General features: G+C 42.8%; 1 protein-coding gene and 1 long non-coding RNA gene across 2 annotated transcripts; one reads left to right on the forward strand and one right to left on the reverse strand.

The window, feature by feature from the left end:
• Nucleotides 1-404: 404 nt before the first annotated feature.
• On the reverse strand, nucleotides 405-25,548 carry LOC115653524. The gene is made up of 4 exons (XR_004000944.1): nucleotides 25,458-25,548; nucleotides 24,296-24,323; nucleotides 2,950-3,038; nucleotides 405-671 (listed from the first exon to the last, which is right to left on the reverse strand). It is a non-coding gene; the product is annotated as an uncharacterized LOC115653524 (long non-coding RNA).
• Nucleotides 15,396-19,948, forward strand: LOC115653523 (cyclin-dependent kinase 4 inhibitor B-like). Its single transcript, XM_030566891.1, has 2 exons — nucleotides 15,396-15,957; nucleotides 18,676-19,948. Exons 1-2 carry the CDS (start codon nucleotides 15,829-15,831, stop codon nucleotides 18,955-18,957), a joined length of 411 nt encoding a protein of 136 aa, XP_030422751.1. The 5' UTR covers nucleotides 15,396-15,828; the 3' UTR covers nucleotides 18,958-19,948.
• Nucleotides 25,549-25,859: the final 311 nt, after the last annotated feature.

Genomic DNA, 25,859 nt, shown 5'->3' on the forward strand with positions numbered 1-25,859 from the left:
CCATTAGCACAGAGAAGGAACTATGCTGTATGCAAACAGAGAAGCTATCTATGTTATCAGATGAATAATAAAACAAAAAACACTTTGCACTCAGAGCCCCTTTCCAAGGATATCAAAGCATTGTAAAAACCTTTGTGAACTCAGCCTCTCAGCATTGACAGTTTTACCAAGTCTTCCAAGGTCCCACAGCTGGTGAACAGACTGAAGGTCAGGATGTCTGGATTCTTTTTTGCTGTAATCACCAGTCTTCAAATTTATTCAAAGTTTTGAGTGCCCTGGAAAGGATTCTTACATATTTTGTATTCACCAGAAAGGTCAGCAGGCACAAAGTAAATCAACAGCTTCTCAATGGTCCGTTGTGCCATGTGTTAACTTTCACTTAACCTACAGCACCAAATGGAAAGTTTTGTAATAGTCAGCAAAAAAGTATCATTATCTCCTCTAGGTGGTGCACTCACCCCTCTTAAAATGTAGACACCATCTGAAAGCCACTGCAAGACTTCTGTTGTTAAGCTTACAATTTGCAGATCCTGTACAAAGAATTTGCAATAGAAATAAAACATGCCAAGAACTTATTTCAGCCAATGTGTAGTTGTATTTGTTGGTTCTGTTTTCTCAGAATAATGTGAGGAATACAGCAGGACATTGCAGTTTTAGTCCCAGATAAGGCCCTGTTAAAAGAGTAAAGGTCATCAGTCCCCAGAGCAAACTTTTAAAAACACATGAAGTCTTCAGAAAGTTACTTTACAAAGTCAGTAAAGATAATACCTTAATCTGACATTTTTAAAAGAAACCTTAAAACATAAGAACAACAGTTGTGGTACCCCAGAAACCCTTAACTCTGCCCACTCTCTAGCAGGATTAGAGATCTTATTTATCCACACCAAACATCAGCACTGACACTAGGATTCACATATTCTGCTATGCAGAGCATACTGAACGTGGTAATTCATGCAAAATGTACCTACTACGTCTCTGCAACCTGCACAGTTACAGGTTAATTCAACCCCTTCAATTCAGCCTCTGTGCACCAGACGCCGGCATCTCATCACTTGCATTTATGATCCACAGAAAAGACTGATTCATCATGAGAGCTGGGCAAAAACTTTTCAGATTATAGTTTGTATGAGGAAAAACAAACACAGTGTTGGTCAACCCAAAACTATTTGACACACATAGTTTTGGCCATTCACAAAATGGCCGGAGGCAGTGGAGGCGGAGGGAATGATGGCGGTTCTGCTGTACCACTCCCTTCTTCTCTCATAACTGTAACCCAGTGTTTACAGTACTCACCTAGGATGTGGGAGATCCAGCTTTGAATTCTGCCTCTGTAATGGATCCAAAATGGATTATTTTTTCTAATTCACCACAAATGTTAAAAGATTCAGGTTGACCAGAACCTAAATGTTTTTCAATTTTTCAAAACTGCCACCAGACCAAAAAGTCAGTTATTTGCCCAGTTCCATCCATTACACATCCCACCTTTCCAATACACCTGCCTCACAGCAGCCATGTTTAATATTTTCTTAGTCACACTGTTCATCGCTGTGTATTTCTGGACTTAGTTCATAACTTGTCATTAGCATGCAAGATGTTAAAGATATCGGATAGGATGGAGGGGAGTACAGGCAAACTGCCAAAGTACATTTAGTGTAAGAGGTCCCTATCTCCCTATGTTATGGGTTTGCATAGTGCCTAGCACAAGGGGGCCCAACCTGTTAATATTAAATAATAATACCCAACTTCATGAGGTCCAGTAGCTGTGATACAGTAACACCTGTCCAAGATGTATTCCTTACATGGGAGCTGCAGTGAGCAGTAGGGATACAGGGGCAAAGTTAAGGTTATGAGAGATAATTCTCTGTGGTTATCCATGTATTCCAAAATTTCTTGTTTTAAAATTTCTGACTGTAACTTGCCATTTCCTGGCCTAAGTTTGTTTTTGAAAACTAAGTAGGATGGTGCTAGTTAGAAACATTGTCCATTTTCCAAGGGCACAGAAAATGTTATGATTGACATAACAAATAGAGCAAACCATACACCTCTCTATTGTGCCTTAGAAATCTGAAACCTCCCTTGGCCAACTATATCCAGTGGCTTGAAGGTCACAACACCAGCCAGCAGCAACATCCTGGAGGCAGCAACTCCCACAATTCCCTGCCTGTGGAGTACATAGCTAGGTGTATGTAGGAAAGGTGTTATGATTCTGCCATCTTCCTGCCTGTCTGGGAGTCAATGGTTGTTACAAAATGAAAACACACTGAACAGGCTGAGGCAGAAGAAAATAAGATCTTAGTCTTCAGTATTGCTGGCACATCACTGTAGATAAAAACCTTTCCTGAGCAGGTGAACCAAATTGTGGCTACAGAAACACACAAAGTTATTAATGGGAACAAACCTACGACCTTCACTACTTACACCACCAATCGATAGGAGAGTTCCTTGGCTGTGAAATAGTTTTATAGTTGTTGGGACCAGTCACTAGAGGGAGTCATGATCAGACAGATGCACTAAGTCAGTGTATGACTACACACAGCTTAATAGCTGTACTGAGCAATGCAGCAATTATCAATTTTTATTAAAATCAAAGCTTGATTTAAGGGACTTAACTTTTTAATGCATTTGGAATAATCATGATAATACTTCACATTCTATAGCTCCAGAGATTTCAAAGCACTTTATAATCATTAAAATAGTAAGTCTTGTGGTAAGGGATAAAAAGGGATCTCGTCACTCTCTAATTTAATGTAGAATGCCGCCTGCTGTGTGGAACACAGTGAGTTTAACAGTACATAGCAACACTCCAAAACAATTTATGACAGGAAATGATTAAAAATATTGTATTCAGTTGAAACGGCAGGGAAATGTAATGAAACCGTTAGCTGAGTTAGAATGTGGCCAGCACAACAACACTGCTCACATAAAAAGTGACATGACATTTCCAATCACCTCAAGCAGCTTGTTTCACATATCATCCAGTAGGTAGCTCCTCCTGCATCACCGTACTTTTAATAGTGTCTTGGGAAACTGGTTCAATTCTGAAACAGAGAGGAAGAGTGTCATCTCTTGACTCACCAACACCTTTTCCTGCAGTACTTCAGTGATCTTTGAAGGCCTCTCATTCAAGTACTGACCCATCCTAATCTTGGTTATCTACGATGGCATTACAACACATGCTGCTATAGCAAAGACCATTACCCCATAAGGCTGTACCCCATAAGACTTCATGGGAATATGCTTATGAATGTATATATGATATAACTGGAATATGTTTTATGCTACAGATGCCATGTAATGTATCTATGTAAAGGTTATGACCTACTGAATACATTCCTCCTATTTGTATGCATGTCCTTGAAGTTAGGAATATTGGCTATATATTTGCATGATTTCTAAGTAGCTTTAATAGAGCATTTGGTCAGATTCTTGAGAAAGGGATATGCAAATTAAGTGCCCAATCAAGAACCACTTAAGCCAACAATGAACTCGAAGATGCCAATCCACATCGGAGCTTTCCCAGGAACGTGGCTTGGCTGGTAAGAAATTCAGTCATGCATGGACATGTGACTTGCCAATGTGACTCCAAAACTCCATCTTGGAGATAGACTTTGCATAGGAGAGAAGAGGGGGTCTTCACCCACAAGAGAAAGTCTACTTAAACCCGTGGGAGACCCCTCCATTCTGTCTTCAGCTGGCTAAAGAGATAGCCTCTCCACCCCCAACGATACCTGAACGAGACTGGAACAAAGGACAGTAACGATAGGGAGTGTGAGTGATTGCTGGACCCAGACTAGAAGGAGACTAGTCTGTAAAAGGAAGCTTACTGGTGAGGTTTTATCTGTATTCAGTTTTCTTAGACATAGACTTGCATGTTCTATTTTATTTTACTTGGTAATTCACTTTGTTCTGTCTGTTACTACTTGGAACCATTTAAATCCTACTTTCTGTATTTAATAAAATCACATTTTGCTTATTAATTAACTCAGAGTATGTATTAATGCCGGGGGAGCAAACAGCTGTGCATATCTCTCGATCAGTGTTATAGAGGACCAACAATTTATGAGTTTTCCCTGTATAAGCAGGGTAAAATGAATTTATTTGGGGTTTAGACCCCACTGGGAGTTGGGTATCTGAGTGTTAAAGACAGGAACACGTCTCTCAAGTTGCTTTCAGCTAAGTCTGCAGCTTTAGGGCACGGGCATGTGTTCAGACCCTGGGTCCGTGTTGGAGCAGACTGGAGTGTCTGGCTCAACAAAACAGGGTGCTAGAGTCCGAATCTGGCAGGGAAAGCAGGGGTAGAAGTAGTCTTTGGCACATCAGTTGGCAGTTCCCAAGGGGGTTTTTGTGATTCAACCTGTCACAATCATAACTGGCAACATGAAACAATTACCAGAGTAAGTCTGGTGTCTCACCTTGTTCTATTGTGTGGTTGACTAATTATATGGTTATTGTAATTTCGTTATATTATTTATATTGTGCACCTCATTTATTTGTATTTATTCTGACATTTAAGTTTCACATTGGTACAAACTCAGAGTTAAAATGTCTGTATACTAAACTGTATTTTATTGCAAGGTTAGGTTTGATTTATTTCAGGCTGCTCTGGCCTCTAGAAACAACCATGTTTGGGGGACCTGCCTACAACACAATGGTCCCTTGACACCATTAAAACACTCAACTGTCTTGCATTGGAGACTGTGCACTGTGTGTTAACTGTGTCCCAGAACTGCGCTAAGGCTTTGGTCTTGGTCACCAAGCAGGAGTCAGGGACACAGTTAAAGTTCATCCCCATCCACTGTAGGATTAAATTATGTTTTGAACATGTGAGTTCCTCTGTAGTGGGGCTGGGTCACCCAACATAGCTATTCCTATAATGAAGATACCACAATAATGCAATACTTGGCTGAGTACAGAACTGAGTCAATCCTGCACATGTAAGATGAATTCAATATTTTAAAATTAATTTACTTCACCTGTGCTGGAAATATAACTATTCTAGGGAACATGTTTACTGGCAAGTAGGTTTTGTCAAAACAGTGCATTTTAAGTGAATACTGCAAAATATTCGTAGAAAACTAATTACAGGCTCAAACTCTTGACTGATCTCACCAGAAACCTGATTCAAAGGCCTTGTCCACACACAATTCTGAACCAATCTAACTGACTAGATTTAAAAGCAGATGCTTATTTAACTAGTGCAAGTTTGTTTGCAGACAAGGCCTTAGAGTTGCACTTATCCAATCAGGGAACAGAAACACGTTTGCAGTTCAAAATGCCATTTTGAATTGCAAATATTGAATACTCATAGCATAGACTATTGACTATACTAAGCAACTCTCCCTGTGAGCAGTAGGAGCAATCCATAGGCTTTATGTTTGCATAAAACACGTGAAGGATTTTGAACAAACAAAGTCTTGTGGAAAATGTGATCTGTTCACAATTCACAAACCGTAAAAATGGGCAACATTCTTCACCTATGTTGCCAGAGTTACACTTGTAATGGAATTTAGTGCTCTTGGAAGGCTTGTGGGTATTGTGCATTTTTGGAGCACTGCAAAGAAGAAACAAACTGGAGACAATCGTCCTGCCTCCAGTTAAAGGTGCACAGCAGCACATACATTTTAAACAAGCAGTCCTTGAATAAGCAGGATCAAAACTAGTGAATGGTTCAAAGGTCAAACTCAGATACTCACTGACTGGGCTGCATGCAGAACTGAAACTAAAACTCCACACGCAGCAACACCTTCTCTTCTATAGCACAGAACCCTACACCCAGGCCTTCCTATTCTCTGGCTTTTGGCTGACAACTCAGGCCTCTGTCAAGTTCCTTCAGCCATACTCCTCCCTATTTCTGCCTTTCAGCTACACCAAAGACGTTTTACAAGTGAAGAACAAATAGAAAAAGATTGAGTTTGTGCCATTTTTGCTTCTTTACAATATCTAAAAAGCAGCCTGAAGGGTGTTGCCTCTCTCTCCTACCCCACAAAAAAAGTGCTTAACAAAAGTTACAAATTCATGTCTCGTCAACCTAGGAAGGCTCTATGGCATTTGGAAAACTAGTAAAATTATGTCTTGTCAAGGGGCAAAGAACTAAGTTCAGCAATTGGAAGGGGTAGGGAGTTCTAGTCAGATGGTTTAAAACTTTGGTCTTTTACTAACATTTATTGAACTCCAATGGCCAGTGAATACATCGGAGAAAGGATGTCTTTGGTAAAGTTTAAACATTGCCCCCCACACACACCACCATCTCAATTAACAGTGTGCTTTCCTTAAATCTCCAGCTCCTGGATCCATCTGATTACATAAGAATCTCACCTTTTATGTTTAAAATATGTTTCTAGCCCTCCTGGTTACAGAGAAAAGCTTGAAAACATGACCCCTAATGGCTACAAATATCAGAAGACAAATGAAGGCCCCCCAAAGTTATTGGAGCTTTTAAATGTGATGAGTTAAGCCAATCCCATGATTTTGAGGCCTAATTCGTGATTTTTCAACATGTGGGTTTGACAATATCTGCACTCACAAGCTACTACATCTAAAATCATCAGGGACTCCTCCAGCAAGCCATGGAACACAAGATTTGACATTCCTGATTATTGATTTCCAAAGCCATTAATAAGCAGGGTGGTGGGATGGGGGGAATTCTGGTGCTTTGCTCCTTCCCACAAATCATCAAGAAGCAATAAAGGCACAAACCTAATCTAATCTAATCATACCCTTTTCAGCACAACTTTTCAAAAAGTCTTGGATTCCTGACTGACACCAGGGGTACTCAAAAGTGTAGCGGGCTCCTGATGCCTCTCCTCAGCCACTAGCCCCAGGGCCATCTTTAGGCTTATGCATCACACACGGCTGCGTAAGGCACCTGAAAATTTGGGGCACCATTCCCATTGCTGGCCACAGCTGGAATCCTCTCTTCTCCAGCCCCTCCCCCTTGCTCGGCCAGTAGGCTTCTCCCCGCCCCCACCCTCCCACTGGCCAGCTGAGGGCCCCAGCCCCAGGGAGTCCAGAGTGGTGCATCCAGTCACTGGTGGCATGGCAGCCTGGGCCACCGCCTGGAGTGGAGTCCCTCCCTGGACTCTGCCTGCCTGCACTGCTTGGGGCCAGGCCGGGGCCAGAACAGGAAGTGTGACACTTCCACGTGAGTCAGCGCGGGGGGGGAGCAAAGCCAAGGGGGGGTGGCTTAAAGTGACAGTCTCTCACACTTTCCTCTCTCTCTCTCTCTCTCTCTCTCTCACACACACACACACACACCGGTTCTTACACCCATATACACTCTGCCTCTCACGAATCACAGTCCCCAATACAGATTGTCACACACAGTCTCACACTTCCCAACACACACTCTATCACACAGTCCCCCAACACACAATCACACACACATACACTTGCTCTCTCTCTGGCTCTCTCACACACACTGGCTAACTTTCTCTCTCTCACACACACACACGCACACTCTGTCACACACACACGTATTGTTGTTGTTGTTATTACTACTCGGTACTTCCTGTCAAAATGCTCATGGTGAGCCAGGAGTAGCCAGGGGCTGCAGGAGGGCCATTGGCTCTGGGAAGATGCAGCCCCCATGTGACAGCAGGAAACCTGCTTTGAGCCACTGCCGCAGCGTTTGCTGCTGCTGCATATGAAGCTCGGGGTGTGTCAGCAATTGGGGGGGGGTTCTGGGGGTCCGGGGGCGGGCGTGATGGCCATGCCCTCTCAACACACTGGGGTCAGCAGCGCCAGCTGGGGACCGCCTTCAGTGGAGCATAGGGGCACCAGTTTAATAATACTGCGTAAGGCCCTATAAATCCTAAGGACGGCTCTGAGTAGCCCAATGTGCTAGGGCAAAATTTTGGATCACTCACTTCTTTATGTAATGCTCTTTTTGTAGTCAATTAAAAATTTGCCTGAACAAGGACTGAAGAACTAGGCACAATGTGAATAGCCCATGATACTGGTGGATTGGCAGGCTAAACTCCCCTTAAGTTCAATGGTGCCAAGATTCCATTCTCAATGTTTTTGAAGTGTAGGGATAAAGTTTAAAACTTTGTTCATTTTAGCCATAGGAGTAATCCTTACTCATGTAAACACGAATGGATCCAGTACCATTAGAAAATGTCTTTTTCCTCCTACATAATTTTATGAATTATGACAGTAAAATTGGAATATAAAATGGGTCTAAAGGTTCACAGTAGTTCTGTACACATATGTAACCTATAGTTAGAAAGTCAATAGCCTTTTGGAGTTTGGTTGAATAAAACACAGCTGTGCAATTACACTATAACAACTTGTTTATCAGAAGTAATCAGTCACCATATGGTTGAACACCCAATACACTTTGACCCATTCATTATAATCTAAATGGAAAAGTATTACAATGCCATTACCAGTATATATGTGGGTACAATGGATTCTACACTAAGAGACCTGTTCTTAGGAGTAAGTCTTTTCAGATGAGAAAATTTGAAGACAGTGACATGTCTTGTGGCTACAGAAATGACTCCACAGTTGACAAATAAGGAGTATCATTTGGCTACCCAGACTGAGTGCGAACTGGTTCATCCAACTGCTTTAGAACATTCCAGTGGTCTAGAAATGCAAAATTGGAAATCACAAGCACAAAAATCCACGTTTAGGTAGGACCATACATGCAAAAAACTCTTCATAGATTAGCTAATAAGTCATCCCCAATAGCTCTGGGAAGTAGATGGGTAAGTATTATTAGCACTTTTCACATGGGGAAAGTGAGGCAGAAAGACAAAGTGACTTTCCCAAGGCCACGCAGCAAATCATTAGCAGGGCCAGGATTCAAAAAGCTCCTGACTCCCAATCTGGCACTTATTCTTCCAACCCACTCTACCCACAGATGTCAGGAAAACAAACAGAGTATTAATTCAGAAAAGACAGCAACGAGACTTTTCAAACTGGAGAACTTGTTCTTGTTCCAAGTTCTGAATCCATCTCCTCTTCTGGAGTTAACTAAACTTTGGGATTTGAAGGCTTTCCTGTCACTGGAAAGTGATTATACAACAAATTAGAAAGGTCATTCCTAATACAGTGGTTCACCAAACTGTCCATTCCCAAAACTGCATGAAAGAGAAAGATCATCTCACTGGACCTCCTATGGTGCTCACCATAATTAAATATTTTGAGACCCTAGGAGTAGCAGGTTAGGGTGGGTTAGAGGGAGGCAATCTGTTGTCCACAGTTTGAGAATCACTATCCTAATATGATAGCCTGTTTTATAGCTATCTGACACATGAAAGGCACTGGTTACTTGTATGAATGCCCCTTTCTGAATGTTCCCTATATTTCCTGCGGTAGCCCGTTAAACTCTACTGGGAGAAAGTTTAGCTTAACAATTTAAAGAATATTAATTCAGCCTCTGACACAGGAACCCTATTTGGGGCCAAATTTTCAGCAAGCCTCCTTAATTACACAGGCCTGTGCAAAATAGGAAATTGTGCCCACAGATAGCCCATTTACACATGCAGCTAAGGCAAATGCCCATAAAGTTAGTAGAGCTGCCCGTGCAAATGCAAGGTTTTGCATGTGCACACACAGTTAACAATGTCAGCTGAAAATTTAGCCTTTAATTTCCATAGTTACATAAATACGATTTCACAATGGCCATGGCTACTTTCAGCCAAAACAGACACTTTATGGCCTTATCATTAAGCTCTTGCACTGTCTGTTCATGTATCTATTTTGGACCATGAAAAAGAAAGTTTACTCACCAGTAATCCAGTGTATCATGTTCTTCCCTTCTCCCCTACATTCCAACAGCCTTAAATATCAGTGTCATGGTACCAATCAGGAAACAGGAATCAAAATTTTACAATCAACAGCAGCATTTAGACCCCCATCTGCCCTCTTTCCTTTTTCCAGAGAAAGAGAGTAGAATAAGTAAAAAGAAAGAACAGACAACATACTCCAAGCAAAACCCACTATGGGATTTAGGTTGGAAGGAGAGCAAGCTGTGACAAACAGGATTACTGTGACTAATCATCCCCTGATGTACAGCTCTTTTCTACCTGGCAACATCCTTGACTATCAATGCAAACAGCAGAAACTCCAGGAGCCGGACTGACTTGTAATGGAGCTTAGAGAACTGCTCTTCCAAATTCAGAACCTCCTATAGATATCAAATCCAGCTGACACTGGCAGATGAAGATGAGAAGTGCACCAGGTGACTCCCTTACAAACAAACAGAGCAGAGAGTGCAAGCCCCTCAAACTGACATAATGTAGGAAGAATGACATTTAATACATTTTGGAAACAGCCAGTAGCAACATTGTGTTATTGTGATATTTGGCATTTTTCTTAAAATCCCAGTTCCTGCTTATCACACACAAGGATCTCAGCTTCCATTTTCTTAGCTCACATTAATTAGCATCTGTTTTATGCCTATGCAAATCCAACCTTTTTAAGGGAGGTATCTTCTCCCTTCCAGTAGGAGCTGATGTCTACTCTCTCAAAATAAAAAAGAAATAAAGATACACTTGACAATTTTAATTTTCATGCTCAAACATAGTAGGAGCTGATGTTTTAAGCCTGCACTGTATCAACATCATTATCATTTATTGAAAGGGTTTATAAATAATAATGGAGATATATCTATCTCCTAGAACTGGAAGAGACCCTGAAGGGTCATCAAGTCCAGCCCCCTGCCTTCACTAGCAGAACAAAGTACTGATTTTGCCCCAGATCCCTGGGTGGCCCCCTCAAGGATTAAACTCACAACACTGGGTTTAGCAGGCCAATGCTCAAACCACTAAGCTCTCTCATCTCTTTAATACATATTAATTGAATGTTACTACAGCATTGTGTTGTGTTCTACTTACTGTGAAATAGAAATCATGATAATGAGCATGGATTTCTCTGTCACACTCATGATAAATGATATATTGCTATTAGTATGATGCTGCTACAAATAAAAACCTGCTTTTGAGTAATATTCTGTTGAATACACATTGCCAGTGCTAAATTATCTTCTTGAAACTTGTCTTTTTTACATTTGACTGTAGAAGTTAAATTATTTCAGACCTTACAGTATTTGTCTGGTTGCTGTGGGATTGATTTGTATTACTGTTTCCCTCTATGATGTGTATACTGATTCATGTGTCTGCACTATACACTTGTGGCAATATGTGTGAAAGGAATAGCAAAATCAGAAATTACTGTTTTTAGGTGGTGGTGGTGGTGGTGCTGCTGCTAATTCACTCTCACACGATTAACTTTGAAACCGGAAGTAATTGCTGTGAACTGGGTGAGAACATTAAACACCAATGATTGGATATACCCTCTGTCATTCAAACCAACAGCATATTCAACCAGAAGAAAAACACTGAGACATAAACTCTGTGGCACAGTAGGTTTCAGCTGAAACTTCAAATTTTAGGCCATGGATTTTGTGGTTTTCGTTCCTTTCTAAGAATAAACATGTGTGTTTTTATTTAGGCTGCATCTTTAAGTATTTTATGCTGTTATTCTTTTCCTAGTTTGTTTGGTTTTTTAACTTTTTGAAAAATTAGAGAACACCTTTTACTTTTGCATTTTGCTGTATGTCTGTAAATTGTTGCTTCTTAAGGTGTATGTCACATAATAACCCTCTTTGGAAGCGGCAGAAAGCAGAATGCTATTTTTGAGTGTCTGTATGAACCACAGAGCTTAGGAGCAACAGTCCTTGAACTAAACAAGTAAAAGAGCTCATCTTTTTACCATACAGTCTGCAATATGTCTTCTTATTGATTATAACTTCCTGTTGAAGCATCTAGTTTAAAAGGAGAAGATGGGCCCAACAGATATGGAGCCTGAAGCTCATCTGCATTAAGACCTTCCTTTACAGTGCTCCAACAGCCACAACTATGTGAAGGCCCGTTTACACTGCCAGAGCAGTGAAAAGGGGCCTGAATGTAAATGAGAATCAGGCCCATGATTTACAATAATAGTTTAGTTAGTTGTTTTCTATATTTAGCACATTTATTCGATTATTTTAATATTCACTTCTGCTACTATTAAAATTACTTTGTACCATCTATAAGTATTAAAAGACAATGTCTTTCCTTAATATTTTTTTCCACTGAACAAAGGTCTATGTGACAAGTTACTGTGTGACTTAATTCCCTAAAAAGAAGAAGGTGCTCTTTCTTCAATAGACAGTTCTGACATATATGTATCAGTTATTTTTAAGGTGCTTATCACTTAAATAGCTGACACTATAAAAAGCAAACATTGAATGGGATACCAAGAGCATGAAAAAGAACAACATGCAATGAAGCAATGGAATTTAGAGGTTCTGTTATATAAAGAACCAATTGAAAAATAATTCCCTAAAGGACCCAGTTTGCCCCTTTATTCACACTGAGGAGTATTTTATCCTACAAGTTCTCCCATTCAAGTCAATGAGACTACTTGCAAAGTAAAATACTACTCTGTATTTTACTGAGAATTAGCCGAATTAGCCCTATCACATGGTAACTGGCAGAAATTTCTGGGACCATCTATTAGCAATAATGTAGAACTTAAAATGTTTCCTGATAATATGGATGTTTCTTTATAAAGGGACAGGGAGGAAAAATAATTAAGTTATTATTCCACTGTTTTAGTTATTCAAGTTAAGAGGTGTGTCAATAGGTGATTTCATGCTGTTTTAGACAACCATAACCAGACAACATAACAGTCAAAGCACTGAACAAGATAATGGTAGCATTCAAATTCCATGAAAGAATGATCTTAGAAAGGTGTGCATGTCCAAGTGGCCCATGCACAGGTATCGGGGAGTTTTTACACTCAATATGTTCCTATATGGGTACACAGCTGAGAGCACAATCTGGCTTTTAAAGTTTATTTCCACTATATGTTTGTATAGCACCTAGGACAATGGGGCCCTAAGGATATAGCAGTAAATCTGTAATACAAATAAATATTTTTTTCTTTTTACTTACTTAAGGTAAAGGCTTAAAGTGTTAGCGAAAACTGGAAGAATGATGAAACTCTGGGGTAGAGCAATATGTTGTTTTTGTAGGTTCAACAAGGACTTTTGTATTTTTTTTTCTCCTCAAAATCTTTAATTCTAAAAGTGAAAAGGAACTGGGGTGAATGCCCAGGGCCATGGAAATTATAGGCCCTAGGCCCAAATTGATATTTTTTTCTTTTTTAACATTTTACCACCCATCTGATCTCTTAACCTTCCCATCTGTCAGCATCCCTGCAACTCCACAACATGGTTAGTATGATGACATGATTAAATGTAGCTTTTCCACTGTCACCTAAAAGTCTCATTTACTCCTTAGAGTGGAAAGTGAGGTTCACAGAGAGTAATGGACTCAGTGAATTTTCTCCAATGACCATGAAAGGGAGAGGACAGACAAGACCAGCTTTAAAGTGTGAGGGATCCAGCCACATGGTTAGGGGGCTAAGGCCCGCAATTACCTTTTGGTGTCCCACCCGGTAGAGGGATTGGGTTGCAAACCACATTGAACAGCTGCCAGCAAGAGAGCTGTCCTTGGTGCTAGTGGCTCCCCCAAAGATCCCTGCCGCAGTTCCCACCGAGGACTGTGTGCCTGGTTGCTAATCCATGTGACGAATGTTCTGGTAGCCAGAGCTAAATTCTAATCTCTTTCTCCCCCAACACTATCACTGTTGCTTCCACCGCCTCCTCTCTCTCCTCTTTCAGTATTTTTCTGCAGAAATCAACATGCAAAAATATTTGCTTTCATGGTCAAGCTTTCCAAATACCACACTATATATTTTTCTTTAATCTACTAACATTTATATTTTAAATATATACAACAACATTCCCAGCTGCCACATGCCAACCCATAATTTGTTTGCATCTCACTGAACTTTTAAAAATAAAACTCTTGAAGAAAAGAAAATTTCTTCCTGTGACAAGTACTGTGGGATTCCAAAAAAGGGATCACAAGCCTTGTTCAACTTTTTCATGATAACACCCATCTACCTCATCATATTTCATTCTATTTATCTGAATTCACTTTATCTTTATCACCCTTAATTGATAAGCATGCTGGTTTTGCCAAGGTACTATGTGTTTTATTGGCAGAGGGAAGGAAAACAAGATTTGTACAAACATCTTGACACATGAAAGTGAAACCTGCATATTCTCCAACACCCACCTGAAAGGTACAAAGTCTTTAAGTAAGTCTGTTTTTTAAAAATGATTTGGAAGGGAAGGTGGAGCCTTATTATTTCTATTAGTTGTACCTAGTGGTCCCAACCAATACTGGAGCTCCTTTGACTTAGGCACATTATACAAAACATATACTAAAAGACAAACTGCCTCAAAAAGCTTGCAAACTAGACAAGTGAGAGGTGAGTAAAGAAAAGGAAGAAACACATATGACTATTAAACAATCATAATACCTTGCTCTTATATAGTAATTTTTAATCAGTAAATCTCTGAGATCAGCCTCATTAACCACATTTTACAGATGGGGAAACTGAGGCACGAGCAGTAAAGTGACAATTTCTGAAAGGTGCTCAGGTGACAAGAGCTAGTACAAAAACTTAAGAGGAATAAGCTTAGGTTGGGAAGGGAAACTGAGGCACAGTTCGATGAAATGGCTTTCCCAATGTAACACAATAGGTCGGTGGTAGATTGGGACTGTGGAGATCTAGGTTCTCTTCCCAATCTAATGCCCTAGCCACGGGTCCACCCAGATTAGCACCAAACAGGATTACAATTTTTTTTTTGCATATCTGCAGTGCCTTTCAGCTGAGGCTTTCAAAGCACCTTACAGCCATCAATGGACTGAGTTTCACGTCCCCTGTGAGTCTGTGGAATTACTGGCCCTACTTTATAGATGAGGCAACTGAGGCACAAACAAACAGAGGAGGTGACTTGCTCAAGGTCACTCTGCCCGTCAGCAACAGCCTCGCTCTCCACTGGCCATTCCCAAGGCTGAATGAAGACTCTGGAGGAGCTGGGTTTTGTTGGATTGTTTTTCCACCCCTCCCTGCTGCGCGTGGGGCTGCCGGGCGAGATTAGGCCGCAGCCCAGGAAAGGAGCTGCCTGTGCTGAAGGCAGACAAGATTACTGCCGAGCAGGGCCGCCCTACCCCCCATCCCTCGCTCCCTGGCTAGAAGCACCGTCCAGCGACGGCCCAAGCCGCAAGTCACCGCTGACTCTGCACAAGCGGGAAGCGTGTGAGCCGAGGGTGGGGAGACAGGAAGGTTCCTTCCCCAAAACCTTTGGCTGCCAACGTTCTATAGAACGCCAGTCGGAAGCCAGGAGCGCATGCGCCCCGGGGACGCGCTCCCACACACCGCGCTCCCCAGCTGTTCCCTGCCTGGCCGCTGTTTGCCTGGGTGCGTGACGTGACATCAGCGGCTGGGCAAGTCAGAACAAGTACCGGGCGGCTGGGCAGGGGAGGGGAGGGGACAGGCGCGGGGCGGGGAGGTGCACCAGCTGTGCGGAGAAAACAAGCCCTGGGCTTCTCCAGCCGAGCCACAGAGACTGTGTCCCTGCAGCCGGCGCTCACCTCTTGCTCGGCGCCGCGGCAGTGCTGAGCCTGGGCCGGGGAAGAAAGCGGAGAGCGACGCGCGGGAGAGCCCGGGAGCTGTTCAGACCCGCCTGCCCTGCGGTGGGCTCCCCAGGAAGCGCCGCTGCCCCTCGGGGTTCTCGGAGGAGAGGCGACGGGCGGAGCTGCCGGCGGCCGCGCCGCGCTCTGATGGCTTAGGAGACCTGTGCGAGCTGGAGCTGCCCCCAGAGACCTGCCCCGGGACCTTGCAGCAAGGGGGAAGCGCAAGACGGGTGCCCCGGACGCTAGTGCTAATTGATGTGAGAGCCAGCAGCGAGGAAGAGGCATGGGCCAGCGCGGGGCCAACGACATGTCCAGCGCCGCTGCCTTAGGGAATTTGGAGAAGGTGAAAGAGCTGCTGGACCAGAGGGCGGACCCCAATGCCGTCAATTCCTACGACAGGACGCCGATCCAGGTACAGGGACCAGCGAGAGGGGCTCACGGGAAGCCAGAGGCAGGAGCCTCAAGCCCCCGTGGGAGGTAGTGGTACAAAGGGGGGGGGGGCAAAATGACTCCGGGATTGCAGGTGCTGAGCACTAAGCACACTCTGATTTTGGTGAACCCAGCGCCTCGGAGACTCCTCCAGCTGTCATCACACACAGCAGCTCCAAAGTTCGGCGAGCGTCAGTTGTTACTTTCACCCCAGGCTGACTGCTGAGAGCGTGGGGGTGGCAAAGCGACACATCCGTGTAGTCCTTCAGAAAGTCAGCCGATCCCCTTCCATGACTGTTCTATTCGCTATTTATTCGCCGTGCACGCAATCAGTCTTGCAGGCGATTAAAAAAAAACTGTTTTTGTTAGCAGGTGTCGCATTTTGGGACTGGTTTTACGCAGGGAGTGTTGTTTCTCATACATGTGGCAAAATCACCCCTTCAGCCGAGAGCGTAAAGCTGACACTAGAAACATCAGTGATAGCCGATAAAAATCCAAAGGCAAAGCGGAATGAGAAATTCTATCAGTGCATACAAACGCTGGACATTTTTTCACAAGATTAACAAAATGCTGAAATGGCGGTACACCATCTCGGTGTCCGCAGAAATACGTATAAGGAACAAAGTATTTAAAAAGTCATAAAACACTAAATTTGACTCCTCAGATAAACATCAGACATTATTAACATTCTAAAAGGACATGCTTCAGTTGGCTAGTTATAAATAAAGATATAAATATATGCCCGATTTTATTGCTCTAGTATTTCTTAGTCGTTTTCAGGGCCCGATCCTGCACCCCTACTCAGACAAAGCCCCCATTGAGTTGTACAGGAGTGATCTACAAGAGGGAGGACAGTCCGAAGGCGTAGGCAACAAAGCCACAGTTATGAAATGATCGAAAAAAACTAGTTCATCTCACTGAACGAGAAAACCGAAAAAGTCTATTAAAAACACGACGATCTCCTTTGAAAGCAGTTTTAGTTTTAATACCCTATTGTCTTATCTGTAACTGTAGTTGTGACATGATGACTCAAATCCACCAAATGCCTTAAATCATCGAATTTCAGTAATTGCTATATCTGTGCCTAAATATTTTCGGAAAGCGTGCCCTTTCATTTTAAATCTACTACAGGAAATAGTGATTTAATGTTTTCGTGCGAGACTGAATATATTAACTAAACTATATACGAGTAGAAACACTAGCTCATGGGGGGGGGAAGGTATGCATTAGAATGAGTTATTTACCTTACATATAGTGAAGTACAGACATTAAAAACTTTAAGCTCCTGCAGGAGTACTAGAAACTAAAATACATTCTAGAGCTTAATTTCTACTTAGGTTCAGTTATTTATGTATTTAGCAACCGTTTATGTATATTCTCGCATAAAACAAAATTGGAATTACCTGAAAAGTTATTTTGTACGAGATGCAATGGCAATTTTTATTACAACATCAACATTTTACTGAAAAGGAATAATGTATGCTTTTGATAATATTCCTTCAGTAGAAATTGTGCTGCATCATTTAATTTTTGCTGCACTTTTGTGAAGTATCTTTCTATATTTAGATTTCAACATAAAAAACTAACTTTAAAAGCAGCGCGCTTTCTAGTATGGTTATATGGTAGATAGAAATTTTAGCGGCTTTGTGGCCATTGGACTAAGTTAAAACTGTATTTGAAACCGCTTAAAAAGAAAAACACAACACAGGCGAATCACTGTTCTCGTAAAATCGTACCGGCAGAAAGCATAACAGCTGTATAAATGCTAGTGAATGATCTGCTATTTTAGCGCGGGGGTTGGGGGGGGGGGAATTGGAAGTGCCATAAACTAAAGAAAAGTTAATTATAATTAAACTGAAATTCAATATTTTTATACAGAGGGAAAGATTTAAATCTATATTCTACCTACCATCAAAAAAAGCAGCTTGGAGGTAGTTATTGTTTTTATTATTGTGGTTCTTGTGCCTGATTATAAATAAATTTCCAGTTTGAATCTTGTGTTTTCATAATGAGCAGCTTCTTACCCAGGTAACATTTCTGTTTGCCTCACCGGGAATTCTACCAGAGTAAGGACTGCGGGATCCCGCCCTTTGGGTCCACCTGAGAACCCTCCGTTTTAGTAAAATGTCAGACCTTCCTAATACCAGGGTTCACGTTTGTGCAGATGGTCGGTAGCATTTCTCTGCACCTGTGCTCACAAGCTGAAAGCGTTTTCCCCAAATACATTGTGCGTGCAGCGCATTAAGAGGGGATTATCTACAGTATATCACGTATGTGCGCGCCTGGATGCACACTGATGTTTAATACATGCATGAAATAATATATGCATTTACAAAAGGGGGGGCTGAGGCTTGATATTCTGACCATTTCAAAGTTTACCGTTTCTCTTGCTCTTGCAGCCTTTGTGGTATTCGACGCCTTTGGAGCGAGGAGGCGATTGACTCAGATCAACATTTTCTTAACCTATCATCCAGATGCCCTGTTCTAGGAGCTGGCCTGGTCCGATTTCCATTGACTGTAATGGTAGTTGGATCAGGCTCAGATTGAACTCACAATAGTTAACCCCCTGCATTAGTTACAGAGAATCCAACCCTGCAGTTCAGTCCTTACTCAGGCTTGGCCACCAGTGGGAGTCTTCCCCGTCTAAAGGGTTGACCAAACACGGAGTCAGTGACTGACGGCTTCTGCCCCTCTCCTCTAGGTCATGATGATGGGAAACACCCAGGTGGCGGAGCTGCTGCTGCAGAGAGGAGCGGATCCCAACCGCGCGGATCCCCGCACCGGCTCCCTCCCGGTGCATGATGCAGCGCGAGAAGGTTTCCTGGACACCCTTGTGGCGCTGCACCGAGGCGGGGCTCGCTTGGATCTACGAGACAAATCTGGCCGCCTCCCCATTGACCTCGCTGTAGAGAGCGGGCATCAGCAAGTGGTCAGCTACCTCCGAGCCCAGCCTGCAGGGAATGCCGCTCCGCCCCAGGCATAGGGCCCGGGCGGGTGGCCAGCATCTTGCGGGGCTCTGCGCTGCTCAGCCACACAAAGCACAGAACTGCAGGCACCAGGTTTGTCTATAGCAGCCGGGTACCATCCCCCAGGACAGCTAGGAGCCGCCTTGTAACCTTGATACAGCAGGCTGGAAATCACAGGTTGGCAGCAGGGGATGCAGTGGCCACCACTCATCAGCTTTCACCTAATTTTGTTCATCTATAATTCAGTGCTGTACCCTCCCCACATTTACAGAAGAGTCCACATTATATTGATGTTACAATATTTCTTCCTAGAACATAACTTATTATCCGTTTTTTTCTTAAGTGTGAAGTATAATAAAGAGGAATAATATATTATAAATATGCCACTTGGAAATGTTCTCTTAAATGCTCTAACAGCAAACACAGTCTTTGCTTTAGATTTTTACTTTGCACAAAATATGTATATTAACTTTTTACTTGAAAAAAAAACTAAACGTTCAAACACTACCACTGTAAAGGAAACCATGAAGGTAAATATACCACTTAAACAATAAACTATTACGAGTCTGACAGAAACCAAATCTGTGTGTCTTTCTTGGGTTGCAGTTTTCCTTCCCAGAACTGGAATATAAACAGATGCTTCCTAGTGCCTGGATTTTCCAAAAGATGCGGATAGGAAAGAAGCTAGACATCTTTTCAAACATAAAAACCTGAGAGGGTCTAAGAATTTTAGATTCCTAGGGCCAGATCCAACTCCCATTGATGTTAAGGTTGACTTTGATTTTAATAAAGGGTATCTGAGGCTCATAGTGCTAAAATGATTGTTTTATTTTATTTAACAGGGTTTTAGATATTTAGGGGTACTTCGATTTGCTTTTAGACTCATATTTTCACTTAACTGAAGGTGTAGACTATACTGTCAGGTGAAATCATGTAAGATGTTAAAAGTCTCTATAGTAATAAAATATTTGCAATGTGTGCCACAAAGATTAAGAACATAAGAATGGCCGCAGTGGGTCAGACCAATGGTCCATCTAGCCCAGTATCCTGTCTTCTGACAGAGGCAGGTGCCAGATGCTTCAGAGGAAATGAATAGAACAGGGCAACGATCAAGTGATCCATCCCTTCCAGTCCAAGCTTCAAGACATCGAGATTTAGGGACACCCAAAAACTGGGAGTGCATCCTTGAACATGTTGGCTAATAGCCATTGATGCACCTCTCTCCATGAACTTATCTAAGTCTTTTTTTTACCCAGTTATACTTTTGACCTTAACATCCCCAGGCAATGAGTTCCACACTTGACTGTGTCTTGCCTGCAGAAGTACTTTCTTATATTTGTTTTAACAATGCTGCCAATTAATTTCATTGCAAGAATTAATAGTTACCCATTATATGAAAGGACAAATAATATTTTCCTATTCATTTTCTCCAATAATTCATGATTTTATAGACTTCTATAATATCCTCCCTTACTTCTCTCTCTAAACTGAACAGTCCCAGTCTTTTAAATCACTGCTCATATGAAAGCTATTCCATATCCTTAATAATTTTTGTTGCCTTGCTCTGAACTTTTTCCAATTCTAATAGATCTTTTTTTAAACAGGAGACAGCCACAACTGCATGCAGTAATTAAGGTGTGGGGGTACCATGGATTATATGATATTTACTGTCTTATTGTCTATCCCTTTCCTAATGGTTCCTAACATTCTGTTATCTTTTTTGACAGCTGCTGCAGGTTGAGCAGCTGTTTTCAGAGAACTATGCACAGCGACTCCAAGATCTCTCTGAGTGGCAACATCTAATTTAGACCCCATCATTTTGTATGTATAAGTGGGATTACATTTTCCAATAAACATTACTTTGCACTAATCAATACTGAATTTCATCTGCCATTTTGTTGCCCAGTGGCACAGTTTTGTGAGATCTCTTTGTAACTCTTCACGATCAGCTTTGGACTTAACTATGCTTTTTGTAAGCTTTGCAAACTTTGCCATCTCGCCCCATCCTTTTTCCAGATTGAGTTACAAAGTGCAATGCCACAAGAAAGAAACTGTGAATGATACAAGTTTTTAGAAATCCTATGCTGCCTGACACTGAAAATACAAAATAGTTCTATACATTTCAATATCCTGTGTCTTCATTTGTCTTTTAATTCCCTAAAAAACAACTATCATACAATATCCCAAAACAAAATATTCAGGACGAACTGTGTATCTGTGTGTGTGTGTGTTTAAAATATATATATAATATATATAATATACACACTTCACAATCAATTTAGGAAAGTCTCACCCCAAAGTGGAAAGAATACTCCAATACATATTAGGGAGAAATTACACTGAAAAAGTTGAGCTTCCAACAAAAAAAAAAGTGTGTGTGAGAGAGAGAGAACGAATACATTAAAGAAGGACTATTCATCTAAGCAATTTCAAGCCGTTGATAATGTATCCAAAGGCATAATTTCTCAGCAGGAAAACAAAAAGCTGTAACCCAGAATTCAAAAAATAGAAAACAGAAGCCAGTAAGTCAATACACACTTCATTTTTATATATATATTTTTTATTTTGGATCTGCGTGGTCAAAACGTTCTTACTATTATGAGAGAGAGAGATACTCTTATCTTTATAGAGTTGAATTTTTGGTGGAAATAGCACAGAGCTGGTAATACACTAAGAGGCAAAAACTCACGATAAAAGTAATTTCTCTCTGTTCTCTGACTTTGAATGACCTTGATCATATCAGACATCCTGTGTCAACTGCTCATTACAGAATGAAATTCACCCTGTGAAGAGGGCTAGCAAGAATCCTGTGTCTAACCGTAACCCATGACGAATCAGTGTAATGGAAGGCCTTATGCAGCTCCCCTGCAAGGGGTGAGTGTTAAACTATTTTCCATACAGATTTGCTCTCCTCCTTTTATTTATGTTTCTAACAAATCTGGAGCAAATCTTGTTCAGTTTACTCACATGCGTAACCCGACTGATCTCTGTGGAATTAGCTGGGCAAATCAGAAGGCAGGATTTGGTGCCTTATTTGGATTGTTGCTGTTCACATCCCTGCCATTTAAAAAATAAATCTCTTGTAAACACTAACCGGCTCTTCACCAACCAAAGGCCTAAAACAGATTATTCTCCTCCTTCTGGGGAAAGATGAATGGAGATTTTTTAAAAGGCATTACTTTCATTTGAACTCGGGGGGAAGAGAGGATCCCTCTCCCGACCTACCTACGCAACCTATGTAAAACCGGTATTTGCTCTCTGGACTCCATTCTGGAAAATGTGCTATTGACTTCCATGGGAGCAGCAGCAAGAAATGTGTGCGGTGATAATCGTGTCCACCAATTTAACTTCCCTTAATTGACATGAAAATTAAACATCAATAGACCAAATTCAAGCTTTCCTCACTTTTCAGAGCAGGCAGGTGGCGGGAGAATGTACTCGTACTTGAGTTCTGGCTACTCCGATAGTGCACCGCAGCCCCTCCGAGCACTCCCCAAATCACCCAGGAGCATTGAGAAGCGTGCTAGGGACTGTGGGAAAAGCAGGATGTTCACGCTAAAAAGCAGATACCACGTCTCCGGGTCTGAACTGCGGCTCGGCGAGTGGAGGGGTTCATTGAGAGCCTGCGGTGTCAACTCTATAGATTTGGGGGGGGGTTAATAGGAACTACACTTTGGCTACACATTTCTGTAAAGTAAAATCGTCTGAGATGCCCAGTATCTAAAAATCTTCATGGCTATCGTAACTGCATTGCGAATTTCATGTTTAGCACCGCGGCGGGTTTATAGAAGTAGGAGAGACATTCGATTAACAGGAGTGGTTTTTATTAGTGGTAACGGAGGTTATGCATAAGCATCGGTAGGAAAATCGCTCCCACAGACTGAGAGAAAGAGAAGAGCAAAGGTGAGCGGTTCTGGCCCCACAGGGCCCCTGGAGAAAAAAATTGACCGGCAAAAATGTAAGCAGAGGGGTATCATATAGGGCCCCATTCTCCGCTGGTGTATGGCAGCATAATTCCACTGGAGTCAGTCGAGGGTTTGACCCACAGAATCCCAACATTTGACAATGGATTAAACTCTATTTGATACACACGCAGGCGTTGCCCATAAATATTATTTTCACACTAGTTAACCTTTGGGGGCCTAATTATGCTCTCTGGTGCAAGGGAAAGCTTTGCAATTAATCTTTTGGGGAAACTATGGGGCTGTTATGGGGTCACTAACATATTGTAAGCTGACCTTTCTCAATTTCTCCTGCCCCCCCATCCCAGCATTCGTGCAATTTCCCTAACTTTGATCCAGACTCTGCTCACTTTATTTATGTGAGCAAAATGACCAGAGAGTTGATTTTCCTCTCCAGCTAAATTAGAGCAGCTGCCCAAGCCTGCAACTGGTTCTCCCACAATCATAAACATACCGGAAGAACCTCAGAAACTTGGGAGCTGATCCTGCTACTCTAACTCGTGTGAGTCATTCTTACTTATGCAAGCGGTTCTAAGCGGCCTGTTCAGCGGTGACGTTCACCACTGTGCAGAGGGGAAACACAAAGCCTATTGCAGCAACTGAGTTCCCCTATTTTGAGGGCTGGAATGGCACTTTAGTAATTGCCTAGGGCTTGTGCTGGCTCTCAGCGCAGGAGTGAATTTTATCTCATGTGAGGAAGGTTGCCAATACATGACCCTATAACAAACCTTTGAACCCTCTGAATTTAGAGCCCATATTCTCCCGAGGGCAGCATCACTGGCTGACTGTCTGCAGCCCTGGGCTTTCCAGGCATCCTCTTTGCCTTGAATAGAATTACAGGGTTGGACACTGCTGCTTCTGTATTAACAAAATGTGTGTAGTTTGTATTAAATAACACCACTGTTACTGGTTTGTAATAACTTATTTAACACAATGGCATTATATACTTCCCTGGGATAAGGGACACTTCTACCAGCATTTTTGAATTGGTATTCGAATATCGATAACGATTGAAAAAGGCTTTTTCTATTCCCCCTCCCCTTCCAGTTTCTCGTTGCTTTACTCACATCAATAGTCCTAAAATCAGTGGGACCACCAGCTTTGCTAAGGCAAGGCAGCAGGATTTGGCCCATATTGTTTAATTACTTAATCTACGTTTTATTGCTGTAAGAATGTTAGCAAAAAAAGCCACCTTTGTTGTTATTAAATTCCTGTTTTCACTCATTCTTTTCCCAGAGGTTTTGGGTGAATTTTTACATGCTTGTTTCCAGGCTATTGATATTTTTTTTGACAGCTCAGAAGAGGCGGTCTCTGAAAATATGTAATATTCACTCTCCGTACACATGAGCCATCCCAGCTCCTCCATCCCCAAAACAAACACAGACAAACTCACCCAAAGTGCCCTGGAGTCCTCCTCCTCCCTAATAAAAAAAAAAAAGTCAGAAATGTTCAAAAATCATCTTTCCAGACTTCCTGCCCTTGAAGTGTTCCCTGCATTCTTTGCCCAACCCAAACGCTCACCACATTTATCTTGGTGTCTGGAATGTGCAGCGGCTGACCACCACCCAGGGGCCTTCTGAAAACTGAACTGTCTACACTAGGGAGCTATCCTGGCATAGCTCCATCGCCTTACAGCGGCCGGCCTAAGCCAGACCCTCAAGGCTGCGGCTGCTCCGTAGTGCCCAATTCGCGCACCTGAGCCAGGCTCTTGAACCCATTTTGTGTCTCTGCTGAAATGGCGCTGAGAGGAGAAGGGAGTTCTCGTTTCTATCTGCTCAGCGGCCTGGGAAGGACGGGAAGAAAGTATCTTCCCCAAAATCACCGATCTTGCCAGGATTTACTTCGTGGGTGTTGCCCCCAGGTCAGAACGCAGTAAACTAGGGAAATAAGGAGCCGTTTGTGAGCTAACAAAACAAAAAGTCCAGGAACTCCCTTCGACATGCTCCTAATACTCCCTGGGAAGGAGATGTAAACAAGCCCAGATCGCACGTTGTTTTCTAAGGCATCTTCTTAATTTGCTTACCCAGCACGGGGATTAATACATTGACTCAAACCTAACTTCCTTGAGAAACGGAGCATGCAATTTCTTTTGAATAATACCCCCGCCCCCGCCCCTCTCCGCTAGCTTCCCCTCACCGGCTAGGCTTTTGTTTGTTTGTTCGTTCGTTTGACACTTCACAAATATCTTGCTTTTCTCCAACGTGACACATTGGGATCAAACCGAAAATAAAACGAGTCCGGGCATCCGGGGCTGAGAGCTCATCCTTCAACTCCCCGAGCCACCGAAAAAGCGTTTGCTTTTTTAACCACCGCTTCTAAACGAGTCACCTATCGGGAGGAGGGGGGAGAGGGGACATGCCGCGCGGTTAGTTACCGCTGGCTGCAAGGAGGGAGTAAATAAACTAGGGCCTGATCTGCAGAGCGGCCCAGACAGCAGCGGCTCCGCGTCTCATTCAAGGAGCCATGTGACAGCCGCGGACAGTATCTGTCGTTTGCTAGCGACGCGGGCCGCTATTCGGGCTTTTCTCCGCGATGGGCTCTGCGCCGCTTCCTACCTTCTCCAGGGAGCCGGTTCTGCGGGGCGTGCGGAATCTCCCCGCCGGCCCCCGGGGACGCTCCCCGCTGGGCCAGAGGCTGGGGGGGTGGGGAGGGAGCGCCTCCCCCAAGGGGTCCGATTGAAAAAAAAAAGGCAAACTAGAGAGGAGAACGAATAATGTCGTAAGAGGCTTTATTTAAAAAAGTGGCTGTGATTGGCTGGCTTTCCTGCGGCGCTAGTGCACTTGGTGGAGGAGCCGGCGATGCTCGCTGGAGCGATGCACAAGGCTCCCTGCCGCCTGCCAAGCAGGGGGCGGACACCCTCGCTGCCCCCGGCGGAACTGCCCCCCTGCTGGGATCCAGCACGGGGGAGGGGGAGAGGAAGAAGAGCAGAACTGTCTGCAAATGAATGGAGAGCGCGG

Source organism: Gopherus evgoodei, chromosome 6, assembly GCF_007399415.2.
Source record: "Gopherus evgoodei ecotype Sinaloan lineage chromosome 6, rGopEvg1_v1.p, whole genome shotgun sequence".
In the NCBI taxonomy this organism is placed as follows: Eukaryota; Metazoa; Chordata; order Testudines; family Testudinidae; genus Gopherus; species Gopherus evgoodei.